Source organism: Betta splendens, chromosome 1, assembly GCF_900634795.4.
Source record: "Betta splendens chromosome 1, fBetSpl5.4, whole genome shotgun sequence".
NCBI lineage: Eukaryota > Metazoa > Chordata > Actinopteri > Anabantiformes > Osphronemidae > Betta > Betta splendens.
Genome location: NC_040881.3, coordinates 2,166,374 through 2,177,716, shown reverse-complemented (window position 1 = coordinate 2,177,716; position 11,343 = coordinate 2,166,374). Strand labels below are relative to the sequence as shown.

Here is an 11,343-nt window from a genome sequence, read left to right as displayed (position 1 = left end):
GTCATAAGGTGTCCTTGTTTTTAAAAGACTTTATAAAAACTAGCCAACAGTCAGTAAACAGTGTGTTCACATACAGCTAAAGAACTAATTGGCCAATAGACATTGAACAAATGTTTTATAGATGTTTTCACACATTATTAAAAAAAAATAAAAAACATGCAGTCACTTTTGCAAAATAAAATTGTCTATTACCTCATTTCTAAAATAGTTTTCTGCACACTAATTGCCTTCTCCTTCTCTTCCTGAATGCGTCGCCGCCTGAGACAGTAGTAGACGAATCCAAGCACAATGACCATGCCGAACAAACACCCCAGGATGGTCATGATGTAGTGGGTGGTTGTGGAGGGATTGGTCCGCTGGTCTTCTGGTCCAGCTCGTGTCATGAAGGACAGACAGGTGTGATTGTAGTGTTGAGATTTGGTCACAGAAGCCACGCAAAAACTGTAGTTGGTGTGTGGTTTGAGTTTGTCTAGAGTGACTAGCTCCCTCAATTTTTTTAGGGGCATGATGTCTTTAACAAAAGTATAGTTGTATTGAGACAGGACGTACATCTTACTGTACGGTTGGGGTATTTGCACAAGTAGCGAAGCTGTATAGAAGGAGACAGTCTGAAGCTTCATAGATATTTTATAGTTGGGGTCAGCGGTGGACGATATGGTGGGCTGGCGGTAAACGCCCTGATCCGGCCTGTCAACCATCCCTGAGCCGCCGTCGTCTGGCGGCTGGGAGGTGATCTCCATTGGATCTCCGTGACACTTAGACAGAAGCTTGTACCGAGCGTTCCTTCCATGTCCGGGCACTGGGCTCAGGAGGGGATACCCAGTCATTTCTGCAGGGGTTTCACACTGAAGGCGATCGTATGTGTGGGTCACGTTGTTGAAGTCCTCCAGCCAAGTGAGAAAGGTGTAGAGGTCACAGCCACAGTGGAACGGGTTCCCTGCCAGTTCACACACCATCAGCCTGCTGAGGCCGGTGAAGGTGGATGGGTCAAGACGCGCCAGCTTATTGGAAGATAAGTCCAGGCTGCTGAGGCTGGGGCACTCCCAGAAGGCATTGGTGGCAATGACCTCGATGAGGTTGTGCTGCAAGAAGAGGCACTGCATTCGACCCAGACCCCTCAACATGCCCTCAGTCAGGTTGGTCATCTTGTTGTAGCCCAGCTGAAGAACCTGAGACGAACGGAGACACACTGTTTGAAAAAACGTGACACACAACCGACGTGACACGGGCAGGAATCAACAGTTGTTACACTGTAGAACAAAAACATGAAAGCAACTGAGTTCTTGGCAGCTCACCTGTAGGTTTGCCTGTCCAGCAAAGGCCCCGTCCTCAATGTAGCTGATCTCATTCTTGGTTAGATTGAGGTCAGTGAGGTTTGTGAAGCGGTACATGGAGATAAAGAGCACAGCCTTGATTTTGTTCTCATTCAGCCTCAGGTCATGAACCTAAGCGAAACAAGCGAGTGGGTGAATTTCAGGTCATCCATTGTCTGCTCCAGCATCCATTAGGAAGAAGCAAGTCAAAATAACCTGTGGGAAACAGATTGCACCTCCAAAATATCTATTTCTGCTATGCAGATAATAATGTCCTCACAAATGAACGTTTACATATAATCTGTTTTCAATCATCCAAGGTTCCCTCCTGCGATATCAATGACAGGCAAACGCTGCTACTCAGAGAAGTAAACATGTTAAATCACCTTTGGGTCTTAATACATCAAGTATATAAATATTTATAGTTACTATAAAACCAACGCATGCATTTTGCTCTTGTATTAAAAATAGGATGTTCATTTATCAGACTGTAAATGCATTTATTGAGTAAGAATATGGTCACTGTCATGTATAGTTTAGCTGACAGCATCATAACTCAGTGCACAAATGCATATATCCTTAGTGACTGGTGGCTGATGAACTCATACTGACCGTGCTGTTGATTTGCTGGGGAATGGTCTCAAACGGAGGCTGGTTCTGACTGCAGATAGCCAGCCACACGTATCCTTTATCCCCCTCTATCAGCCAGCAGTCGCCTCTCACCATGCACGGCAGATGGAGGAGCAGGAGTGCAGGAAGCGCTAGCGAAAGAAGCAGGTTGGGAGACAGGCAGGACGAACGCAGTCGTCCGGCCATGGTGGGGACGAGGTGCGTTTAAAGTCAGCGCAGTGGCAGCGGGAACGGAGAGTTTAATGGTGGAAGGCAGAGAGCAGCAGCTACAAATCAGCTAAGGCTGCGGGTCAGAGGCGAGCGGGTCAGATCTAAGTGGAGCCAAATCCCAACGCAAGGTCGTCTCAGCGGTGACTAGAGCTGAGCTGGCAGCGCGGCGCTGAGTCTGGTCCCCATTTTAGGTGTTCCACGTCGGCGGGTTTTGGAGGGTGTCCCCCCAGCAACTACTCATGGCCCCAGACAGCACAGGCGACCACGTCCAGCCTCTCATAGAAAGCCTGCAAAACAGATGCAGAGAATCAAGCATTAACTCTGTTAATATTGCAATGCATGAACTTGCACTGCTTACAATTCTCCCAATGGTTCAGTGGAATTGAGTTTAAGCACGAATCTAATAGTGACGCTGCTTACGAGGTAGCGCCTCAGTAATAAATTCATTTACTACCATGATTATTTCATTAAGGCTTTATGAAGCCCAGATGAATATAGTTTGCCTTTAGAATTAAGACTTGTTATATTCAATAACAGTCTCATATTAGAGGAAAACGCAGCCCTCTCATTTAGAGAGCTGCATTAGATGCACCTATAAATATTTAAATGACCAGGACGATGAAAGCTACGCTGCTTCTCTCTGGCGTTTTTCTCGTTGTTTACAAGGTTCCGCAGCTCACAGCTGCACTTCTATTATTTCAGCGCTCAGCTACATAATGAAACAATAAAAATTTATTAGCTGCAGTTACATAGGGCTGAAAGCACAGAGATGGGCTAAGTGGAAAACAGAGAAGGCTTGTTGTAATTTGCATGTTTTAACAGGATACTCGCTGACATTTAGCTATTTACCTTTCTCAGGGGATTAACTGTGGATTAGACTCTAATCCAGCGTTAAATATTATGTATCTCTTCACCACAGCTCACACTCTTTTAATTTGTTTCCAAAGTTTTGATTCCCTTGGAGGGAAGAAGTTATCAAGCCACGGCGTGAATGATAGGCAACCGATAGTGAGACTGGACCATCCGGATGTGGAGACCCGGACCTGAATCTGGTCCAACGCTAATGACCTGCCTCCTTCTCACTTCCTGTCCCATCAAGCACTTCAGTCGGCCGCTATTCACTCGTTTGCTCTTCATTTGTTTAATTGATACTGACAGTTAGATTCCTCCACCACAGGCCTTCAGTTTGCCTTTGACCCCCCTCCTTCATGTTTATGTGTGCAAAATAAAACACCTGCATCGGACCAATTGACGCTTTGAACCACCAGCGCAGCAGAAAGCAATGTATTAACCTAATGGTGACACCCATTCATCGTTTCCTGCGGTATGTGCTCAGCTTTTAGGCAGATATCAAAAAAGGTTGGGGCTGCGTCTACACGGCCTCAGACTGACACAGATGCTTCTTGAAAACAGATCCAGGTCACAATAGACTCACAACGATGCTCCGCATTGTCATTTTCATGAGGGTTGAGGTACGAACACTGTGGCAGTTGTGCGATGTAGGAGAAGATGGCCGTGTCAGACTGAGGATTGTTGTGACTGCTCTCTGCTGAACGTGACCACGGGGCATTCACCAAGCTCCAAGACAACAGCACGGGCGGCTGGTTAAGAGTGGGCTCCAGACCATTAGCGCGGATCGTTCCTTGGTTCTTATGCTTTAATGGTGTGTCTCATGGTCAGCCTCATCGTCGGTCTCGCTCTTCATCTCGCTCTCCATCTCTATTTTTATGTCTGTCCACAGTCTCCCCTCTTTTCCTCCCCTGCCTCCTTCTGTCTGCATTGTTTTATGTCAGCTTATCTCTACCGCCTTTCAACTAGGAACAAATGAATATGCTTCATCACCAAAACACAACCTGATACCTTTTGTGTGCCACCACATTCCCTCCTCTGGGCTTTTATCACAGTGCTGCCATTGGTTATATTTTGACAAGGAGCCATATGAAGAGACAGCCTTATTTTTCCGCTCGCTTTCTTCTCCGAACCGCTGTCTTTGTGTTCAATTATTGTCGCTGATAGCTGGGCTTTAATTAAAGCTTCGCAACTGACAAACACTAATGATGTCAGCTCGCAGAAGCAAATGGAAAGTTCCCAAAGTAGGACTGGGAGCAGTTATTGAAAATGAATGAGGTTAGTACTTACTGAACAGAAACACAGGTTACGGAGCTCAGATCATTTATCTGCAGTTTTTAAGACAATATCTGTTTTGACCTTTTGTCAGTGGTTAAAGGCACTGTGACGGAAAAACACACAACACAGCCTTTCCCTGCAAAACAGGAGCCTTAGAAGATCAAACTGCTGAGTCAACGTTGGGAGAATGTTTCCTGCAGCTGAGACCAGCCCTCAGGCCACGATCCTGCTGCTGCTTGAGGCAAACGCAGCAAAGCCAGGTTTACTGCTGTACAGCACGTCCACCATGTTAAAGGCCTCAGCAAGAAACAAGCAACAAGCAAATAAAAGGTTCAAAGTTCACCCTGAGCTCATGTTAATGCAGAGGTTCCTATTGAGGGCTCAGACAAGTGTAGGCAATTATCTTCAGCATCAATCAGGCTTAGAATAAAGGCTACGAACATGAATGGTTCATATTTATTAGCAATGTTTATGCCTGTTATGACTAAAATTAAGACTAAAAGAGTTCCCATATATTTTGTCAAGATACATTTCTGTGTATGTAGTGACTTGTGGGGAGAAAAGCCAACAGAGACCAGGTCATAACCCTTTTCCAGCGCGTGAGGAAAGCAGGGACATTAGAGGCCGATGGAAGCAGGAAGGGACGAGACACTGAGTTTTCCTCAGTGTCAGTGAACAGCTCACACATCCAGCGGACCGCGGCCTCTCATCCAGGAACCGAGCGTTAGAGTTCATTCGAGCGGCGGCTGCCAGTCACTCATCACTATTAACACTATCTGTGCGTCGCAGCCGCCAACGAGCCGCCACCTTCAAAAGCCGCCGCCGCTTCTTCAAATCCCTTTTCCTCGCTGCTTTCTGTCGTCGCCCCTGCTTTCAAGCTTTCACCACGCTGCCTCCATGTCCCTCGTAACCCTGCTTCTCCTTCCGTGTGCTGTGGAATATCTCAGCTTCAATTAATTTCATGTGTTTCATAGCCCAAGGCTTTAGTTTTGAATTTCATTTTCAATTATTGTTCCAATAAACGTATCTGTGTTTTTCCCACGCTGGGTGTTTCTTCCTACAACCTCATTTTTCTGTCCACAGCTTTGAAGGGTCACAAATAAAGTACAAACATGCTGTTTACCCTTTGAATGGTAACAGTTAAAGTCAGACACATTCATGGTACGTCGCAGTTTGGTAAAAAACACCATCCAACAAAACTGTTCTTATGCTTCATGGAATATTGATGAATTACAGTTCTCCTGTAATGCTTCATACTGTGTGTTTCACCTGCTGGTAGGAGCTGAGAATCTGAACGGGTGCTGTTGTCAGTGTTCATGGTTGATGGGAAAAGCAGAGAAGTTACGTGGTTTCTCCTCGACAAGCTTGGTTCTTCCAGTAACAGACAGTTTAAGTCGCTGGATGGATAATTTAACAGCCTTCATAAAGGATCAACACACATCAACTCTGGTCTCAGAACAAGCTGCAGCGCCCCCTAGAGGCCACGAGGGCAGGAAGTGAGCTGGGATCAGCTGCTTTCTCCAGCTCCTTGGGTTATTATAGCGGCAGACACTGGTTCTGGTGGATCTAAGCAGGTGAGTGGTGCTGTACACAAGGACAAACAGCTGACACAGAGACTGTGGAGGAAATGAGTCCGTCGGGTTAAGGCTGCGATTCTGAATGTGTTGACCTTTACACGGAGATTAGTTCTAAAGCAGAGAAGAGGTGGACTGATGAGGGTTTAACCTTTTTTAACAAGGTCATTTAAAAGGAAAACTGCAGGAGACGAGGAATTTTCTCTCATCTTGTCCAGAAAACCCAAGACTGCCTTTATTAAAACGACTGATAAAAATAACAATGAGTTCTGAGCGAATCCAGGTTTGTTTTTATTGTGACATCAGAGCACATATGCACACATTCGCACACATTCGCACACGGAGCGCGGCCAGTGTCAGCTCCAGCTCTTGTTTGTTGGCGACTGCAGCAGCTCGTGGCCTGGTGCCTGGCTCAGGGGCAGCTGGGTACAGGTAGTGCAGCGTGGTGTGTTCGTACCCAACACTGAGAAACCGAGCAGTGTGGAGCGAATCATCAGCACAATCACAACGGGCACTGATACAATAACGACCACTAACAGGGTGAGAAGCCGAACACTCTGTCTCTTTAAGGATTTTCTATTCAGGACGTGGGCGTTTCAGGGTCCGGTTTCTATCATTCCTCAGTTCGTCTTTGAAATTCAGGTGTGTTTTCTTTCCAGGATTGATCTGCGTTCAAGTGCACAGAGAGGATTTCTGGCACAGTGTTCCCTCCACAAAAGCAGCAGGTCGTGGTCGTGGCCGTTGCTGCGTTCGCTTCTGTTCTTTAACGCTTTCCTTTTCTCTGACTCACACTTTTCAACAACATTCCAATCAACGCATGAGACGAGCTGAAGCTGTGGCGTCTGTGCACGTGGACGCCGCGGGCGCCGCTGACGCCGCGGACGCCGTGACCCATGCGCCTGCAGGAGTGCCTGGCTCAGAGGCACTCAGTCCTCACGCTCGCGCTTTTAATGACTGTGCGACTTCCTTCAGCGATGTGTGTTTTATCTGGTGCCAGTATAGCAGCTTTTAACTGAGTGAATTTAATTAGGGAGCGGCTTCAGGAGACAGCGGTGCAGACGGAGGCACAGGCAGCGTCAGCGCGTCTCTGAAAACAGACCGACCTCCAGACAAACGCCTGCTCCAGCGCCGCATTCACTTCCAGTCAGACGAACGCTGGACGACACGATGCTTCTGCATCTTCTCCTCCTCTTCCTCCACAGCCTCCATAATTGCCCCAGTCTGCGTCTTGGTCTCGCAGTTCGTGCCTCTTTGTTTCCCGCTTCTCTTCTTTCTCTTTGATTGCTTCTAAGCTTCTAAACACATTCCTTTCATCTCACCCTCTCTTTCGGAGGCTTCACCTCTCACGCGGTTCAGTCCACAGCGCCGCCTTCTCGCCTTTGTGATTCACAGCGCGTTTTGCTTTCATCCCTTGCTTTGTTTGGCTGAGGATTCAGAATCCTGCCACTTTTCTGCAGGCATTTCACATTTGACCATTTGACCATTAATGAAGCAACCTCATCAGACGTGCAGAGAGAGGTCAGTAACAGACAGCACCAACAGAGGATGAGGCCAGAACGGAAAACTAGAAATAAACAGGACTGAGGTCAGAGAGCGGCAGGTCTCAGAGCAGCTGACAGTGAGAGAGTTAATGAACAGCTGGAACAGACCAGTTCAGAGTCCAGTAAAGACTGGCTGAGTCTCAGGAACTGGTATCACTCAAAGTTTCATCTTCCAGTGACAGGCTGCTCATGAGGACGACTGCGAGAACTAAGCTATTAATGTTCCTTCAGGAGGAGCTGTCGTGAAGACACACGTAAGAGGAAACATGAAGGTCAGACGCGTTTGACGCCACTGTACATTTAAAGAGGATTTAAAACGGGGCTCGTTGGCGCTGAAGTGCTGCGGAGCCTGGAGAAGTGTCAGGCTCAACACGAGCTGTCTCCACAAAGTAAAGGAGAAGGGCAATGATGGAGAGAGTGACACAAGAAGATGACAGCAGACAAGAGGAGCTGAGAGATTAGTTACCGTGACAACGCACCTCATCCCTCCATCTTACGCCTCTTTTTTGAATAACGTTCGGACCTCAGACTCCCGTCACAGCAGCTCCTCTGTCCCCGTCCTCCCTCCACTTACACAAGACCTTTGTGCTCAGTCTCATTCACGCGCTTCTGTCTCTGTGTCTTTCTACAGGTGTCATCAGCGCTTTTCAGGTTTTTTTGTTGCCCCCTTCATGCTTTTTTTATACCGTGAAACTGGTCTATTAAATCAAAGCAGCATCTCATCAAATAAATGTCCTTGATTAGTCGGTGGAGGGTTCCAGTGGAACCAGTTCCAGGTCGGACAAATTAAACCACAATGAGGCTCAGTTTGGTTTTGGATTTACAGGTTCAAACAGCTGAATCTGCTGCTGCTGAAGTCCACAATAAACAGAGCTGTTTATTTCTCCCATCCGTCATTGGTCTAAGTCGCTTCCCTGAGTTGAGCAAAGTCTTAGTACGTGATCAGCTGACAGTCATAATAGTGAATGAATTACAATCAAAAAGGAAACCAGGCTGCATTAGGAGATACTGAATGACTCAGATGAGGATGAAAGACCAACCTTAATCAGGAAATCCCTAATTATCCCGTGTGAAACCGAGTCAAACACATGTGGGTAGGACTGATGATAATTGTTGATCACGTCTTAATCTAAGAGAACAGACTCAGAAATGAGCTGAAACCTTCTAAAAACCATCTTATGACACAGGCAGACGCTCAGAGGAGAGCAGACGCAGCCTCCGTTGTTCTGTGGGACAGTGGGTGCAGTCACACACATCTACAGCTGCATCTACGTCTTTGGGGCCAATGATGTATTCGGGGACTCGCCATCAACACTGACTTGCATTACTCCTCTTTTCATGAATATGGATTTCTTCATGTGTGATCCTGCTGCATATGTTTATGCAAATAAACCTGCTGTTCTAAAAATACACCAGCTCTGCTCCCGTCTGCTCCTGGGTGCAGTTTGTAAACTTCATCTTTGTTCCGAATGTACTGACATTTGTTTAAACATTGAAATGATAATTTTGACAAATTGTATGTGTATATTGCAACATATTTATTTATAATCAAACAAGTCATAAGAATAAAGTAGCTACAGCTTTCACTAGTAAAGTCTGAGAAACAAATACTGTACCTTGTAGTTTTACCTCACCCCAGTTTGTCAAACTGTTTTACAACCTCATTAACAATGACTGTATAATACTTGATCATGTGTGTGACATACAGACACGTACCGGTCTGTTTGATGCTGCAGCTGCTCCATAATCAATAACCATGGGATGGAAGCATTGTTGCATCAGTGCAGCCAGATTATAGTGGAGGCGTATCTTTAGACGTGTGTGTTCATAAGCGACTGCCTGTGTGAGCGCATGCAGGACCTTGTTGTTTGTGGATGACGGTGTGTGTTCAGTGTGTGTTAGTGGTTTTGGACGGATGGCGGATGCCCCGGGTGGAGCTTCTTTATCAGCCATCCACTCAAATGTCAGAGCACTGGAGGTAGTTTTCCACCACACATCTGATTACTGAAAAGATCACTGCTGAGGGAGGAGTGAGGGCACAATGTGACGAACCTGCCGAAGGATCTACTGTATGAAACGTGTGTGAATATGTGCAACTACTTCTGATGGGAAACACTAGTTCAGCTGTTTGCAGAGGTAAGAACTGTGGTTGTTGTGTCTGTGGTGTCTGTGGATCTGGGCCCGGAAATATAAAACAGTGCAAATAACACACACACACGCACACACGCACACACACGCACACACACGCACACACACGCACACATTCCATTCATCCACCTTGAGCCCTGAGAGTGAATCATACGTGGAGTCACAGGTTTCAGATCTAATCCAGTTTGCATGAAGTGTTCACCATCAAACGGCTCATGTCATCAGAACGCTGCCCGAGGCAACAGATGGACGATGCTCCAAATTCATTCACACTAAAAAGGAAGGTGAGTAATTGTAATTCATAAAAAGATCATTAGATTGAATGAAGGGCTTTTCACTCATTCATTCAGGATTCATGTTCTGAGCTCAATTCCTCAGAAGAAAACGTTGACTCAGGGAACAACCACACAACCTGCAGTGGGAATGAAACCAGAACAGGTCCACACACAGTGTCAGTCAGTGACCGCGGACGGGATCCGCCTTCTGGTCCTGGTCACCGGCTTCACACTGTGTGTGCATTTTATCAGAAGTCTGCAAACTGCAGAGAGCTGGGCTGTTTCCTCCAGTACTACAGGAAATGATCACACTAGAAAGAGAAAAGCCAACGAGCAGCAGCATCAATAATCCATGCGCTGCGGTGCAATATTTATGCCAACTTAATGAATATTTCCACAGAGATAAACAGGCAGCGGCTCCAGTAACAGTCACCGTAGGGCATCGAGTCGAAGCAAAGAGAGAAGACAGACACAGGAGGATGTGGTTCACATCTGCTCCAGCTGTGGTTCACATGAATAGAAATGTCAGTTCAGAATGACCATGATAATACTCAGTATGAACGCAGCAACCTCTTGGATTCACTTTTACAGGTGAAACTCCTGAATACTAAGAAAACAAAGTGCTTCCTTAACCCATGATAAGTAACAGGCTGTAATGTCCCTTGTGGTGACGCTGGTGTTGATAGCAGTTTATAATTCTCACAGAAGCAGCTCAAACTACTGTTTGTGTTGTTACGATAGCTCTTGGAGCACATGTAAGTGATCGCTATCAGATCAGCATCAGATAATATCTCAGCCCAGCAGCTGGTTTGTCAGAGACACAGATAGATGTCGTATTTCCTATTAGAAAGGAATGGAGTGCTCAGTGTTTCCTCAGGGCGCGACGTAAAGCTGGACCCTCCAGAATCCATGCTACAGTAACGTTCTATGCAGATGATGCTCTAATTTATTATGATGCTGTGATGTTTTCAATATATCTTCTATTTATCCTATCTATGTCTTAAATTCAAATAATACTAAAGGTTAAAATGTTTTTTTATCCAAACCTAAATTAGAAATGATTTTATTGTTTGTGAAAATGATTAAACCATTTTATGTCAAATCTATGGAACTCAGTCTGAAAGAGAGGAGGCTGGAGACCCCCCCCCCCTGGTGTGGTGCCCTCCTCAGTCATTGCAGACAGCCACATGACCCCTGTCACTGCGCCTGAATACTGTCTTGTTGCTGGGGCGTCCTCTGTGACCCAGAGTTGTTGTTAGCAAAGCAGCAAATACTTTACATGGGAACGTGGGCTTTTACACAGAAGTTGATGTAATCAGTGATGCAGTCTGTCAGGCCATCAATGCCTCTGTCCACCTCCTCACAGTCTTTACAATGGCAGCCTGCCTCTGAACCGAGGAGGGAGCCGAGCATGTTTTCTCGTTCAGCAGATGTCAGATTGTTCGTGGTTCTCCTTTTGCAGCAGCCTTCCACTCCCCGTAATCAGAGAGGACAGGTTTGTAACCTTCCCAACGCCCATGACACC

The 11,343-nt window shown here is 46.3% G+C and overlaps 1 protein-coding gene across 4 annotated transcripts in view; it reads right to left on the bottom strand.

The window, feature by feature from the left end:
- LOC114861057 (protein phosphatase 1 regulatory subunit 29-like) overlaps positions 1–11,343 on the bottom strand; it is a 134,802-nt gene that overhangs the window by 14,781 nt on the left and 108,678 nt on the right. For all 4 annotated transcript variants that reach the window (XM_029160046.3, XM_029160054.3, XM_055506773.1 and 1 more), the window contains 3 exons: positions 1,926–2,440; positions 1,296–1,445; positions 193–1,169 (listed from right to left, as the gene is read on the bottom strand). In XM_029160046.3, coding sequence (XP_029015879.1) covers positions 193–1,169; positions 1,296–1,445; positions 1,926–2,129 — 1,331 coding nt within the window. In that variant the 5' untranslated portion in view covers positions 2,130–2,440. The remainder of the gene's footprint in view (positions 1–192; positions 1,170–1,295; positions 1,446–1,925; positions 2,441–11,343) is intronic.